This window comes from Sapajus apella, unplaced genomic scaffold (genome assembly GCF_009761245.1).
Source record: "Sapajus apella isolate SASKATOON/1434 unplaced genomic scaffold, GSC_monkey_1.0 scaffold152, whole genome shotgun sequence".
Taxonomy (NCBI): domain Eukaryota; kingdom Metazoa; phylum Chordata; class Mammalia; order Primates; family Cebidae; genus Sapajus; species Sapajus apella.
Window position 1 is genome coordinate 2398475 of NW_022437092.1, and position 16301 is coordinate 2414775.

Below are 16301 nucleotides of genomic sequence, written 5' to 3' on the forward strand. Positions count from 1 at the left end.
GCTCAGGCCTGTAATCCCAGCACTTTGGGAGGCCGAGGCAGGTGGATCACAAGGTCAGGAGATCAAGAACATCCTGGTCAACATGGTGAAACCTTGTCTTTACTAAAAATACAAAAATTAGCGGGGAATGGTGGCATGTGCCTATAATCCCAGCTACTCGTGTGGCTGAGGCAGGAGAATCGCTTGAACCAGGGAGTCGGAGGTTGCAGTGAGCCGAGATGGTGTCACTGCACTCTAGCCTGGAGACAGAGCAAGACCCTGTCTCAAAAAAAAAAAAAAAAAAAAAAAAGAATACTGGAGAACTAGTGACAGTTGTTGTTTCAGGGAAGGAAAATTTAGGAATAGAGTTTAGAGTGAGCCTCCCATTTGAACTTCTCCTATAGGTATTATGTGTACCACATAATACATAATTTTAAAAAGTCAGATCTATGTCTTAAACAGATTCATACATCTTATGTTTAGTGAGAAAGGCAGGCTGTAGAAGAAACAAAAATACATTATCTTATTTTTAGACTAAATAAAGTTGACCCTTGAACAACAAAGGTTTGAATTGTGGCTATCCCCTTACAGGCAAATTTCTTTCTACCTCTGTCCTCCCTGGGACAGCAAGACCAACCCCTCCCCTTCCTCAGCCTACTCAGGGTGAAGCTGACGATGAAGACATTTATTTATGATCTTTATGATCACTTCCACATAAAGAAGAGTAAATACATTTTCTCTTCTTCATGATTTTCTTAATAACACTGTCTTTTCTCTGAGGTTAGTTTATTGTAAAAATATGGCATATAATACATATATATGCAAAGGATGTGTTAACCAACTTTATGTTATTGGTAAGGCTTCTGGTTAAAAGTAGTCTATGAGTAGGTAAGTTTTTGGGGAGTCAAAAGTTAGAAGTGAATTTTCCACTGCACAGGGTGGCACCCCAACCTCTGTTGCCTAAGGGTCAGCCATATATAAAAATACAAAAACATTCTTAATATGGGTATATTTTTGTAGGGGATTGGATTAAGCCCTTGGATAAAGGTGGAAGGGGTTGGAGAGAAAGGAAGGAGAAAGGATGAGTTAAATATTGAGTATCCCTAAAGAGCCCTGGGGGAGGTGGGATGTCCCCTCTTCACCCTCCAAACCCAAGTCCCGTCATCCCGCCCTCCGAGTGCAAGCTCTGCCCCCATTTCCACCCCAAGCACAGGCCCCGTTCCATCTCTGCACCTAGGGCGCACACCCTGCCCCTACCACCGCCACCACCCTCCAAACCAAAGCCCCGCCCACTCCACCATTGGGGTGCAAGCCCCTCCCATCTGCCCTCTGAATGGCACCGTCTCAAAAAAAAAAAAAAAAAAAAAACAAACAGGAGAGTTAAAAAAATTTTTTTTTTTTTATGTTTCAAAGTTTTACTTCTTCTGTGGGCATTAAGTTTTTTACTGTGAGGTGAGGGTATCTTAAAGAAAGCTATTTCTCAGTTATTTCACAAATATTATTATCAAGGAAAATAATACTATTATTAAAAGCAAGCCACACCCCCACCCCACCCCAGCACGGGCCCCGCACCACTTCTGCCCCTGGGACCAAGCCCCACCCCTATCCCCGTCCCTCGGACATAGGCTCCGCCCCCAGCACCACCCTCCCTGCCCGGTGGGACCCCCACTCCAGAGCCTAACTTCATCCCCGGATAAGAATACTAGAATTTCTTCTTGGAGGCTAAATAAAGAAGAGGTTAGTTCTTCTGCCGCCGCCTAAGGCTCCTCTGGCCACAACTGCCGGAGTCATAGCTACTTCCGCTCCCAGCGGCCCTGAGACCGGAAGCGGAAGTGTGCGCGGCGGTGACCGTCTGCGGCTGAGCTGTGCTGCGCGGCGAGGTGGGAGTGTCTCCGGCTGGTCTGCAGGTGTGGCCCGGCCCCTAGGGAGGGCGGGGAGGGCTCTGCCGGCGCCGGGAGGGGCTGGAGGGCCTAGAACAGCTCTGGGGGTCTGAGGTGCTTCCTCCTTGCAGTCACCCGGGGGCGGTGTGAGGCCCACACTGCCAGAGCCTCACATCTAGGCGCCCACTCTCCGGTCTCTTGTTGTCAGCTATTCCCCGTCCGGGCGGCCAGGGTTGTTGTCCTGTTAAAAGGGAAATCTCAAACAATTCTGATCCCACAGTTCAGGAATGTGGTAGTACTGGCGCCAGCCGTCACCTGTCCTTCTCAATTTTTAGGGAAAGTGCATGAAGAGGGCCCTGCCTTATCTATAGTATGCAAGATAACTGTGAGTTAGTAATTCACGTTTTATATGATATGATACTTAATATTATATAGCTTTGCAACGGGAAAGTGACGTCTGGGTTCACATTTGCGAATTGTAGGGCTGAGGGCCCCACAGGGTCGTGGGGTGAGCCTTATGTTGTGCTGAGGCGCAGGATCCGAGAAATAAAGAGAGGACACAGAAGTACAAGAAAAACGCAGCTGGGCTCAGGGGGCCCCGCCACCTATAAGCGGAGTCAGGTGAGGCCCTGAATGTCCAGAAGCGTGAGTATTTATTGTGTTTAGGTTAGGGTGCAGGGCAGCGAGTGAAATCGTCTTCAAGGATAATGATAGGATTGTGAGCAATAAAACATGGGGTCCACCCCATTAGGTCACCTAGGCCAGGAGGTGGACAGTGCGCAGCAAGGGTCCTGTTCCCATGAAGGCAAGGTCCATGTGCAGTAAGGGGTCCACTCCCATTAGGTCACCGAGGCTTGAAGGTGGGCCGTGTGCAGTGAAGAGGGTGCAGTGTGCAATACTTCTATTTATGGGCAAACTGCTTCTAAGAAGAGTTATAGGAGAATGCTTTAAGTCACATAGCAGTGACAGAGCTGTCAAGGTTACCGCCACCTTCTGGCAGCTTTCAATGGCTTCTATGGGAAGATGCTTTTCAAGCAGCACAGTAGCAAGAGCTGTTAAAGTTCACAGTCACCAAGGTGGATTGCCGTTCTGAGGGCAGCCTTCCACAAGAACTGGAGCAAGGTCCTACAACTCCTTTATCAGGAGGAGTGGCTCTTGCCTCAAGCCTGTGGTACAGCTGGTATCTTTACGACACTGAATGCTGCTGCCTGGGCCGTGGATTCCTGTCCTGGTATAACTGTTTGTCCCTTAAATCATGCTCTGCACTGTGTTTGCTCTAGGCATTCCTCCGATTATAAGGTGCTTACTCCTTAATTCATGGTCTGTACTGTGTCCGCTCTAGGCATTCCTCTGATTATGAACTAAGATATAGGTATATATGTAGGGAAATATTCTTTAGGCACTCATACTATCAACTATTATATGATTATATATAGAGAATTATATAAAGGGAGCCCTATTTCTATAAACTAATATATGATTATAAAAGGAAATAGCTGAGTAGTAACACTATAAAGTGAGATTTTCCTCAAGACCTAACTGTGCCAGGGTTCTGCTTAGCTCTCATTCCTCGGTGCCTATATGGGGCGTTACCCACACAAATTGGTTTAATTGACTGGCCAAATTTACTTAAAAAATGGAATGCATCCTCCATTAAGGAATCAATTAGATGAAGAGAGGTTTTCCTTTTTTTTTTTTTTTTTTTTTTTGAGACTATTTGAAGTCTTTTAGCTTAATATGTTAGCTTGGCTTTGCATCTCTTCCTTTTCCTTAACTTTTTCTTTCTTCTTTTCTTTCTCATAAGAGAGCTTTTGGCCAGGCGTGGTGGCTCACACCTGTAATCTCAGCCCTTTGGGAGGCCGAGCTGGGAGGATCATTTGAGGTCAGGAGCTCAAGACCCTCCTGGCCAACATGGTGAAACCCTGTCTCTACTAAAAATACAAGAATTAGCGAGGCATAGAGGCAGGCGCCTGTAATCCCAGCTACTTGAGAAGCTGAGGCAGGAGAATCGCTTGAACCCTGGAGGCAGAGGTTGCAGTGAGCCAAGATTGCGCCACTGCACTCCAGCTTGGGTGACAGAACAAGATTCCGTCTCAAAAGAAAACAACAACAACAGCAACAAAACAAAAAAGAGAGTTTAAATTTTTTTTTTGTTTTTTCTTTATTTTTTATGTTTGAGACCTTTTAATTTTTGACTTTTACTTCTGCTGTGGGGATCAAGTTTTTCACTGGTGAAAAACTTGATGAGGTGAGGGTATCTTAAGAAAAGCCATTTCTCAGTTATTTCACAAATATTATTATCAAGGAAAAGTAAGGCTATTATTCAGATCTTTTCAAGTTGGCTCCAGGCCTTCCCCCAAGCATGTGAATCACAGAGCTTCAAAATGTATGGGACTTCAGGGAAAAGATGGTAGAAACTTTGTTAGTACTGGAAATTCAAATTGAGTTAGACATAAGTGGGATGTCTTTTTAAATAATGGTATAAAAGCTCATGTCTAGTGAGAAATGAGGAAAAAATTAACTCCAGAGGAAAATTATGCATCAGATTTCAGTTTTATGAGTGAGGTGTTTGTTTCCAAAAAGAATATATACCCTTGCCTTGTCTTTTCAGAAATAATTAATATTGTTCCTTAAAGATACCTGAAACTTGTGATTATGGCTTGTGAAAGACAGGCTTTAAGTTATTCTTTTATTTGATTTTTGTGGTGTCATATTCTTTTTTTTTTTTGAGACAGAGAGTTGCTTTTGTTGCCCAGGCTGGAGTGCAGTGGTGGGATTTAGGGTCATTGCAACCTCCACTTTCCAGTTTCAAGCGATTCTCCTGCCTCAGCCTCCCGAGTAACTGGGATTACAGACGCCTGCCACCACGCCCAGTTTCACCATATTGGCCAGGCTGGTCTTGAACTCCTGACCTCAAGTGATCCACCTGCCTCGGCCTTCCACAGTGCTGGGATTACAGGTGTGAGCCACCACTCCTGGCCACCTGGGCCTGATTCTAAGTCCATGGGGAAGCCACTGAAGTTTTAAGTAGGGGAGTGACATGATTATATTTGTGATGTAAACAAAACACCAATTCCTGGATTGAGCATGGAGTTTAGGATGGACAAGGATAAATGCAGAGTCAATATGGGAGGTTGGAGAAGTTCAGGACTTGGATGATGGTAGCTGGGGCTTGATGATTGTGGAACTGGAAAAGTTGGAATGTTTGAGATGCCTGTAGAAGGTAGAATTGAGGGAATTCAGTGATTGATGCATTCTCTTTACCACATAAGCAAGGTCTGCAAACTGTGACCAGTGGGCTAAATCTAGTCTGATGCTGGCTTATATCAATAAAGTTTTATTGGAACACATTTGTTCATGTGGCTATTTTTGCCCTATGACCATATGGCCCACAAATCCTAAGACATTTATTACTTAGTCCTTTGCAGAAAAAGTTTACCAACCCCTGATATGTAAAGTACTTAGTATTCATTATGCACTGTGCTAGTGACTGGATGTGGAGTTCTGAAAAAAGTGGTTATAGGTCTATACTTAAAAAGTCTCTATCAGGCCGGGTGCGGTGGCTCAGGAGTGTAACCCCAGCACTTTGGGAGGCCTAGGCAGGTGGATCACCTGAAGTCAGGAGTTCAAGACCAACCTGGCCAAAATGGTGAAACCCCATCTCTACTAAAAATACAAACATTAGCTGGGCGTGGTGATGCATGCCTGTAATCCCAGTTACTCGGAAGGCTGAGGCAGGAGAATCACCTGGACCCGGGAGGCAGAGGCTGCGCGGTGCACTCCAGCCTTAGCAACAGAGTGGGACTCAAAAAAAAAAAAAAAAAAAAAAACAAGTTTTATCATAGCTGGTGAAGACAGAGAGACAAAAATCATTTAAGAAATAAATATCAGGCCAGACACGGTGGCTCAGGCCTGTAATCCCAGCACTTTGGGAGGCCAAGGCAGGCGATCACCTGAGATTGGGAGTTTGAGACCAGCCTGGCCAACATGGCGAAACCCCATCTCTACTAAAAATACAAATTTTAGCTGGGCGTGGTGGCACGTGCCTGTAATCCAAGATACTCGGGAGGCTGAGGCAGGAGAATCGCTTGAACTGGGGAAGCAGAGGTTGCAGCGAGTTGAGATCGTTCCATTGCACTTCAGCCTGGGCAACAAGAGCAGAACTCTGTCTCAAGAAAAAAAAGAAAGAAAGAAATATCAAACGACATCTTCATACGGGCAGTAGAGGAAAGGTAGAGGATCTTAGAGGTATTTTGAGGGGAGCTAGGAGGAAAAACGATCCTTTGATGACATAGGAAATGCTGGTAGAAGTCACCAGGGGCTGTTGTTTCAAAGATGGCTCAGGGCCCAACATGTTGCTTATGGAGATACATGTCCTATAAGGGTTTTTGGTGTGGCCACTCTGCTGGAGACCCCCCAAAATGCTCTGCTTCTGTCCTTATGCCTTCTTGACCTCAGTATCTCTTCTGTTGCAGGGAGGACACCCACTGAGACCTCAAACCCTGGCTCCAGTGTCATGGTGAGGAAGCTGGGGGACTCTGATGGCTGAAGGGGTGGATAAGTAGGATAACTGTGTCCTCTGGGCTCTGTCTCCTCTCTTCCCACTTCCCTTGCCAACTGAGAAAGAAAGTGGGGGTGGAGTGAGGCGTATCCTCATCCCTGCCCTGGGGGACCTAGGGATGTCCTTCTGTACCTGACCTCTAGAGGGAAACCAGCATGAAGGAAGAGTCCCACAACAGACCCCGGGGCTCTGAGCAGAGCTCTCCAGAGCCAGCCTTGCCATCCCTGGTGAGACCTGTTGAAAACACACGTGGCCATGTAAATATAAATTAACCTTGAATTAATTAATATTCAAAACGTTTAGCCAGGCATGGTTGTGTGCACCTGGAATCGCAGCTACTTGGGAGGCTGAGGTGGGATGATAGCTTGAGCCCAGGAGATTGAGGCTGCATGGAGCTAGGACAGTGACCTTGTACTGCAGCCTGGGCTGCAGAGTAAATCCCTGTTTCAAAAAAAAAAAAAAATTGAAAAATTAAAGTGCTCAGTTTCTCAGTCTCCCAGCCACATTGTTCAACAGCCACGTGTGCTGGTAACCCCTTTCTGGAAAGTGCAGGCATGGAACATTTCCATCATCACAGAGTGCTGTCTGTTGGGCAGTGCTGCTCTAAGGAATTCTGTAATTAAAAGGCCATAAAGATTGTGGTGGCTCATGCCTGTAATCCCAGCACTTTGGGAAGCCAAGGAGGGTAGATCACTTGAGGCCAGGAGTTCAAGACCAGCCTGGCCAACATGGTGAAACCCTGTCCCTACTAAAAATACAAAAAAATTAGCTGGGTGTGGTGGCGGGCGCCTGTAATCCCAGCTATCAGGGAGGCTGAGGCAGGAGAATTGCTTGAACCCAGGAAGTGAAAGTTGCAGTGAGCCGAGATCACACCACTGCACTCCAGCCTGGGTGACAGAGCAAGACTCCATCTTAAAAAAAAGTTATCAGATGCAGTAATGCAATGGAAGTCCTACTTTCACAGTTATAAAAGATTATTAAGGACGTAAGTCTTGGGGGATCCAGGGACTTCATAGAAATTAAGCGGTCAAGCCCAAATTTGTGATATCACAATGAGGAGTTTAAGAAAAACTCTCTAAGCCGGGAAGGACAGGCCCTGCCATCATAGGTCAGTGGAGTTACAAAGAAAGCCAAACGTACACTTTAGGATTTGTCCAAGTGTTAAAAGAACGTAAACATTTCAGCTTGGTGGCCCATGTGATCTGTGTTACAACTACTCAGTTCTGCCATTGTGGTCCATTGTGGCCTAAAAACAGCCACAGCCATAGGTGCATTGTCAATAAATGGACGCGGCTGTCACCAAGAAAACATTATTTACAAAAAGAGGTAGTGGGCTGGATTTTCCGTGCCTGCCATTTCTGAACAACCTCTCTTCCCCAGTGATAACCAGTCGTTCTGCTCAGTGGTGGGGGTAGTCTTTGCCGAGCCGGAACGTGTGTGCTGTTTTAGGAATCAGTCACCTTTGAGGATGTGGCCGTGGAGTTCATCCAGGAGTGGGCGTTGCTGGACAGTGCGCGGAGGAACCTGTGCAGATACGGGATGCTGGACAAGTGCAGGAGCCTGGCCTCCAGGGGTAAGGCTGGCGTCACATGGCTCCTTCCCGTACGCAGGCACTAAGTGCTTCTTTATTGCCTGCCATGTGAACAAGACGAATGTGGCTTAGGCTTTGTCACAGGATGAGAAAGCTTCATCCATTGCACTCACTTCTTTTTCTCCCTCTGCTCCAAGGGGCTGAGGCTCTCTCACCTTGGAAGTCTGGGGCCAAGTTCAAGGAAACCCAAACAGGGCCTTTCTCAGCCCCTTGGAGCAGAGGGGAGGGTGTTTGTGGGTTGGGTCCTGAGTTCGTTAGCTCAGGCAAGATCCCTCTGCCTGAGCTAAGATGGGCAAGAGACCTCTGCTCCCCATCACACTTGCTCAGCCCAGGGAATCTAAAGCCCACGTTGAAGCTGAAGGAGAGTTGGAGTTGAACAACAAGAGTTTGTTTTCCCCTGTAAGTTCTCCCTCCCTCAGCACCTGTGTCTTTCTTCACGTGCAGAATCTCCACTCTTGTCACCTAGGCTTGAGTGCAATGGTGCGATCTCGGCTCATTGCAACCTCTGGCTCCTGGGTTTAAGTGATTCTGTTCTCCTGCCTCAGCCTCCCAAGTAGCTGGGATTATAGGCATGTGCCAGCACACCCGGCTAATTTTGTATTTTTAGTAGAGATGGGGTTTCTCTATGTTGGTCAGGCTGGTCTCAAACTCCTGACCTCAGGTGATCCATCTGCCTTGGCCTCTCAAAGTGCTGGGATGACAGGTGTGGGCCACTGCACCCAGCCTTGGAGTGAGGTTTCTCAAGTTCCTTTAGCTTCTCTTTTGTTTTCGCTTTCTAGCCCTCCTCTCCTACTTTCCTTTGGTCTCAGAAAAAGATTTGTTCTAGTTCCTCTTAAAAAAAAAAAAAAGATTAGAGGGCCAGGCCTGGTGGCTCATGCATGTAATCCCAGCACTTTGGGAGGCCGAGGCTGGCAGATCACCTGTCAGGAGTTTGAGACCAGCCTGGTCAACATGGCAAAATCCTGTCTCTACTAAAAATACAAAAGTTATCCAGGCATGGTAGGGTGTACCTGTAATCCCAGCTACTTGGGGGGCTGAGGCATGAGAATTGCTTGAACCTGGGAAGTGGAGGTTGCAGTGAGCCGAGATCACACCATTGCAGTCCAGCCTAGGGACACAGTGAGAATCTGCCTCCAGAAAAAAATAAAACAAAACAACAACCAAAAAATTAGAGCTATAAGTCACACACCATGAAATTCACCCCTTTAAAATGTGCAGTTCAGTGGTTCACAGCCTTGTGTAACCATCACCACTACCTAATTCCAGAACATTTTAATCACCTCAAATAGAAACCCTGTCGCCATGAGCAGCTACTCCCATTCCCCCCTCCCTCAGCCCCTGGCAGCCTCTCATCTGCTTTCTGTCTTTATGGTTTGTCCTATGTAGATATTTGTGTAGTGGAAATTGTATCATAAGTAGCCTTTGGCATAATAATTTTGTGTTGCAAATAAGTTACAGACCGGGTAATTTATAAACAATGGAAGTTTATTTGACTCCTGGTTCTGGGGGCTGGAAAGTCTAAGGTTGAGGGGCTGCATCTGGTTAGGGTCTTCTTGCCACGTCGTAACATGGTGGAAGACATCACTTTGCAAGGGAACAAGAGAGGGCCAGACTTGTTTTTACAGCAAGGCCACTCTTGAGATAACTCACTCCCTTCTGAAATAAACCACATGAATCCATCCATGAGGGCGGATCCCTCATGACCTCATCACTTCTTTTTTTTTTGAGACGGAGTCTCACATTGCCGCTAGGCTGGAGTACAATGGTGTGATCTAAACTCAGTGCAGTCTCTGCCTCCCATATTCAAGTGATTCTCCAGCCTCAGCCTCCTGAGTAGCTGGGACTACAGGTGCACATCACCACGCCCAGTTAATTTTTTTGTATTTTAGTAGAGACGGGGTTTCACCATGTTGGCCAAGATGGTCTCCATCTCCTGGCCTTTTAATCCGCCCGCCTCCGCGACCTCATCACCTTTTAAAGGTCCCAGCTCTCAATACTGTTGTATAGGGAATTGCTTCCAATCCATGAACGCTGGAGGATGCACTTAAACTATCTGTCTTCTTTCACTTAGCATCATGTTTTCCAGATCCATCCACGTTGTAGCATGAATCAGAACTTCATTCCTTCTTAAGGCTGAATAATATATATTGGACGGATAAGCTACATTTTGATTATTCATTCAGTTGATAGACAGTTAGATTGTTTCTACTTTTTACCTATTATGAATAATGTTGCTGGGAACATTTGTGCACAATATTTGTTTTTGTTTTTTGGAGATAGGGTCTTGTCCTGTTGCCCAGGCTGGAGTGCAGTGGTGGGATCACAGCTCACTGCAGCCTCAGCCTCTTGGGCTAAAGTGATCCTCTCACCTCAGCCTCTTGAGTAGCTGGGACCACAGGTACATGCCATCATGTCTGGCTCATTTTTAATTATTTTTGTAGAGACTGTTCTTCCTGTGTTGCCCAGGCTGGTCTTGAACTCCTGGTCTCAGGTGATCCTCCTACCTTGGCCTCCCAGAGTGGTGGGATTACAGGCATGCGCCACTGTGCCTGGCCTTGTGTACAAGATTGATGTAGACATGTTTTTAATTCTTTTAGTTATACACTGAGGAGTGGAATTGCTGAGTCACATGGTAACGCTATGCTTAACTTCTTGAGGAATTATACCACTTTCCAAAACAGGTGCACCATTTTATGTTCCCACTGGTGGCAATGAGGGTTGGGATTCTCTACATTCTCACCCATACTGTCATCCACTTCTTTAAATATAACCTTTCTTTAAATGTAACCTTTAAGTGTAACCCTTTAAAAATGTAACCTTTCTTTAACTGTAAGCTCTTCTTTAAATGTAACCTTTCTTTGTATGTTCTTGGTGTAGTTCTTTCTTGCTCTTTTTTTCTAATAACATCTGTTTTCTGAAAGTAGTATCAGTCCTCATAGAATTCTTAGCTAGGAAATTACCTCTCATTCCCCCCTCAGTCTACACATAGCTCCCTACGCAGATGCTGTCTTTCCTTTCAGGATCTTCCTAGGGTCAATATTAAAAGAAAAAGCCGGACTGGGAGCGGTGGCTCATGCCTGTAGTCTCACCACTTTGGGAGGCACGGGGGGTGGATCACCTCGGGTCATGAGTTTGAGACCAGCTTGGCCAACATGGTGAAACCCTGTTTCTATTAAAAATACAAAAATTAGCTGGGCATGGTGGTGTGCACCTGCAATCCCAGTTACTCAGGAGGCTGAGGCACAAGAATTAATTGAACCTGGGAGGTAGAGTTTGCAGTGAGCTGAGATTGCGCCACTGTATTCCAGCCTGGGTGACAGATCAAGACTCCATCTCAAAAAAAAAAAAAAAAAAATTAGCTGGACATGGTGGTGCATGCCTGTAATCGCAGCTGCTTGAACCTGGGAGGTGGAGGTTGCAGTGAGCCAAGATCTCACCACTGCATTCCAGCATGGGTGACAGAGTGAGACCCTGTCTCAAAAATAAAATGAAAAGAAAATGTCTGTGTGTGTACACACATACATGAATATATATTTTCAATTTTATGCCACCGTTTCTTTTTGATAGGAATTCATTTTTTTCTCAATTCATTTCGGATTGGAAATCTGAACTTGGAGATATATGTATTCAGTATTAAAACTTGAATATTTACATTCAATATTAAAAGAAAAAGCCTATGTGTGTAGAGTGTGGATACATATTCACATTTGTGAATGTATATTTTCAATTTAATGTCACTATTTCTTTGTGATAATTCATTTTTTCCTCTATTCATTTCAGCCTGGGAATCTCAACTTAAACCCAAAGAGTTGCCTTCTATGCGGGATATTTTGGAAGAAGCATCCTCCAGGGACGTGCAAATGGTAAGATGTCCGGGGTTTTCCCTGGCTCCCAGCACAGGACAAGTTGCGGGACACGTGAGGTGGAAATATAGGACCAGTGCCAGGGAGATGTTAGCAGCATGGGTGTCTTTTGGAAGGGAGACAGTATCTGAGGGGAGTGTCTGTGACTTCAAGATTTTCTTTTTCTTTTTTTTTTTTTGAGACAGAGTCTTGCTCTGTCACCCAGGCTGGAGTGCAGTGGCACGATCTCGGCTTATTGCAGCTTCTGCCTCCTGGGTTCAAGTGATTCTCCTGCTTCAGCCCCCTGAGTACCTGGGACCGCAGGTGTGCACCACCATGCCTGGATAATTTTTGTATTTTTTGGTAGAGACAAGAGTTTCACTGTGTTGGCCAGGCTGGTCTCAAACTCCTGGCCTTAAGTGATCTACCTGCCTCTAGAACCCTTTTTTCCTAGGTTTCCTGAAGGAAACATTTTAGTAAATGTGAGTCAGACATTGAGTGTGTGAAATATGACTTCCTCTTCAGCAACGGTCAGAAAATCATCTCCTGTTAGAGAAGCCCCATTTTGAATAAGAGGGAGTCCTGTAGGAGAGCTGGCAACACACTCAACTGGAAGAACTCCAGCGGCCTAAACAAGGCCTGGCTTGAAAATGCTGAGAATGTGCTCCTGGTGGGGAGGACCCCTGGGCACTGGCACAGATACTGGTGAGCTTTCCACCATCACTCACCTCTTTTTTTGTTTTTTAAAAGACAGGGCCTCTGTCTTCCACACAGGCTGGAGTGCAGTGGCATGTTCGTGGCTCACTGCAGCCTCAAACTCCTGGGCTCAAGTGATCCTCCTTCTTCAGCCTCCCAAGCCACTGGGACCACAGGCCTAAGCCACCAGAGTCACCGTGCTCAGATGCTTTTTTCCCCTTCCTTCCTTCCTTCCTTCCTTCCTTCCTTCCTTCCTTCCTTCCTTCCTTCCTTCCTCCCTCCCTCCCTCCCTCCCTCCCTTCCTTCCTCTCTCTCTTTCTTTCTCTCTCTCTCTTTCCCTTTCCCTTCCCATACCTTACCTCCCTTACCTTTCTTTCCTTTCTCCCTTTCTTTTCTTTCTGTCTTTCTGACATTGGGGTCTTGCTATGTTGCTTAGGATGATCTTGAACTTCTGGCCTCATGTGATCCTCTCACCTCAGTCTCCCAAGTAGCTGGGACCACAGGTGTGAGCCAGTGGGCCCAGCCATCACTCACCTTTTGTCAGGAGCAAGCTCCACCTGGAGAAAAGGCACCTGATGAGTTGGAAGGAGGCAGGAACAGTTTCTGGAGGAGCTGGAGAGGTGGGGAGAATAAGCTATGAGGGCCAGGTGCCCTCTTCGTTTCTGTGAGCTCTCTCCTTTCAGCACAGTGCTCCAGCACCTTCCACAGAACTCCACAGCCAACCCAGCAAGCCCCTTGTAATGGGTGCTGAGAGTGGCAGGCATGGGGCTTTTGTTACATCAAAGCCTCAGGAAATAGGTGGTCACAGACTATTCTGAGTGAGCAGAGGGGGTCCACCTGTGGACACATGTAGAGAAGCTCAGCAAGTTCAACCCTGAAGACATCCAGCCCTTAAGTAATAGAGGTGGGTTTGGAGCAAGGAGTTGAACTCAGACTAACCGCAGGGACCACAGTCTCAGCTGCCAGGTTCTACTGCCTGATGATCATACAACCTGCCACTGGGTTGATGGTGCTGACCCTTCAGACCCTTCAGGTAGTCCTTCCAGGCCATACCAGGCACCACTGAGCCTTATTGCAATAATTGAGGCCCCATACAGTGGCTCCGAGGCCTCCCTGTCACATGGGGAAAAGTGCTGATGGCCAGGGACAGATTGAGTCCTCATGGCCTCCCTCTCTTTGATCAGCTGGTCCAGTGGAGGGACCAGTGAAGAGAGAGTAGGAAACCGCTCTTAAAAGAGCCCCCAGGAAGTCAGGCGCAGGGGCTCACCCCTGGAATCCGAGCAACTCAAGAGGCCAAGGCAGGAGGACCTTGGGAGCCCAGGAGTTTGAAACCAGCTTCAGCGACCTAGCAAGAACCCACCTCTGCAAAACATACAAAAATTAGCCATAGCCAGGTGTGGTGGTGTGCACCTGTAGTCCCAGCTACTTGGGAGGCTGAGGTGAGAAAATTCCTTGAGCACAGGAATTCAAGGCTGCAGTGAGCCTTGTGTTCATACCACTGCCTTGGTGATGGAGTGGGATTCTAGCTCAAAAAAAGAAAAATAAATGAAAAAACCCCAAGGGAGGCTGAGGAACAGGCCTCTCCAGGATCAACCCTTCTGTCCCAGGGCCACCCCACAGCTGCCTCTTCTGCAGATGCCCATCTCTATGAGGCTACAGTGTTGCTGCTTTCATCCTCTGCTGTGTCCCCAGGGCCTGCACTAGCAGTGCCCATGTCTTAGTCTGTTCTTACCCTGCTAATAAAGAGATAGCCGAGACTGGGTCATCTCTAAAGGATGGGGTTTTAATTAACTCACAGTTCAGCATGACTCGGGAGGCCTCAGGAAACTTACAACATGGGGGCAGGGGATGCAAACACATCTTTCACATGGTGGCAGCAAGGAGAAGTATAAACAAAAGGGGGAAAAGCCCCTTATAAAATCATCAGATCTCGTGAGAACTCACTCTCTATCATGAGAACAGCAGCCTGAGAGAAACTGCCCCATGATTCAGTTATCTTCTACCAGTCCCTCCCACGACATGTGGAGATTATGGGAACTACGATTCAAGATGAGATTTGGGTGGGGACACAGCCAAACCATATCAGCCCAGTATGTATTTGTTGGACAAACAGGCGGAACACCTAATAACAGTTTCTTAAGTAGAATGATCTGTGTCAAAATCATTCTGATGCCAACACTTGTCTCAAAACGTACCCGTGGGATTTTGATTTATGACACAGAGAGGCCAACGTCATTGGAAAATTTTTATTACTTATATTTCTTGGGAGGACAGGGCACACCACACCACACAGGGCCACACAGGGAAGCACAGGGTCAGCCTGGAGGCAGAAAGGAGCAAGGGGATAGCCCAGGCCAGAGCCTTTCTTGGGGTTTCCACAGGAAAGGTGAGGCTGGACAGGGTAAACTGTGAGTTTGAATAATTCCAATGGACCTTGGGGGATAGGTGCTGTCCCTGGCTGATTGAGGGCAGAGGAAATATTGGCTGGGTGAGAGTGAGGTAAGGAGCTGGTACAGCCTGTGGGCTCTGGGTCCCAGGGGAGGTAGAGACAAAGTTGGTAGGCAGCTTGGCCCTGTGACTGATGGATGCCTTGTGAACAAGGACAGCATTCCTCTTCAGGACCAAGATCTCCCGACCTTTCTTTTTTTGTTTTTTTGGATGACTTAAACAGCAGAAATTTATTTTTTCACCCTTCTGGAGGCTGGAAGCCCAGGATCAAGGTGTTGGCAGGGTTGGGTTCTCCTGAGGTTTCTCTCTTTGGCTGGCAGGTGGCCATCCTCCTGCTGCCGCTTCACATGGCCACCCCTCTGTACCACACCTTCATGTCTCATAGTGTCTCCAGGGGCTCTGTCCTAACCTCAGTTCTGTCTCTGTATCTGCAGTGTGTTCAATCCTCCATACCCTTGGTGGCAGCTGGTGCCTGCAGTAGGTTGGGATAGTTACTAGGTCTGAGGTCACCAGATGCCAGACCTGTGTACCTTGGTTTTTTTTTTTTAGACACAGTCTCACTCTGTTGCCTGGGCTGGAGTGCTGTGGTGTGATTTTAGCTCACTGCAACTTCTGCCTCCCAGGTTCAAGTGATTCTTGTGCTTCAGCCTCCCAAGCAACTGGGACTATAGGCATGCACCATCACACTTGGCTAACATTTGTAATTTTAGTAGAGATGGGTGTATTAGTCTGATTTCATGTTGCTGATAAGGACATACCTGAGACTGGGCAATTTACAAAAGAGAGAGAGGTTTAATTGGACTTACAGTTCCACGTGGCCAGGGTAGCCTCACAATCATGGCAGAAGGCAAGGAGGAGTCAGTCATGTCTTACAAGGATGGTAACAGGCAAAGAGACCTAGTTCAGGAAAACTCCCCCCTTATAATAACCTTCAGATCTCTTGAGACTTATTCATTATCACAAGAATAATCATGGGAAAGACCTGCCCCCATGATTCAATTACCTCCCACTGGGTCCCTCCCACAACATGTGGGAATTCAAGATGAGATTTTGGTGGGGACACAGCCAAACCACATCAATGGGGTTTCGCCGTGCTGGCCAGGCTGGTTTGGAACCCCTGGCCTCAAGCATTTCTCCCACCTCAGCCTCCCAAAGTGCTGGGATTACAGGCATGAACCACTGCACCTGGCCCCATTTGCCGTGACTTCTGGCAGCCCTAAGCCCCAAACCAAAGGTTTGTTCTCAGGCCGAGAACAGCTATGGTACCACCTCTGTCCTGCTCAGCACCCTCCTGTCTTTTCCCA

General features: G+C 47.0%; 1 protein-coding gene and 1 long non-coding RNA gene across 8 annotated transcripts in view; one reads left to right on the forward strand and one right to left on the reverse strand.

The window, feature by feature from the left end:
* The first annotated feature begins 1642 nt into the window (after positions 1 to 1642).
* ZNF333 (zinc finger protein 333) overlaps positions 1643 to 16301 on the forward strand; it is a 30645-nt gene continuing 15986 nt past the window's right edge. For 2 of the 7 annotated variants that reach the window (XM_032265920.1, XM_032265922.1), the window contains exons 1-4: positions 1643 to 1886; positions 6335 to 6378; positions 7870 to 7993; positions 11792 to 11874. In XM_032265920.1, the coding sequence (XP_032121811.1) occupies positions 6376 to 6378; positions 7870 to 7993; positions 11792 to 11874 (210 nt within the window). In that variant the 5' untranslated portion in view covers positions 1643 to 1886; positions 6335 to 6375. Of the gene's footprint in view, positions 1887 to 4793; positions 4819 to 6334; positions 6379 to 7800; positions 7994 to 11791; positions 11875 to 16301 lie in introns of those variants that run through there. The other 5 variants (XM_032265923.1, XM_032265921.1, XM_032265925.1 and 2 more) reach the window with 5 other exon arrangements.
* On the reverse strand, positions 9895 to 16291 carry LOC116541618. The gene is made up of 2 exons (XR_004264871.1): positions 16138 to 16291; positions 9895 to 9965 (listed from the first exon to the last, which is right to left on the reverse strand). It is a non-coding gene; the product is annotated as an uncharacterized LOC116541618 (long non-coding RNA).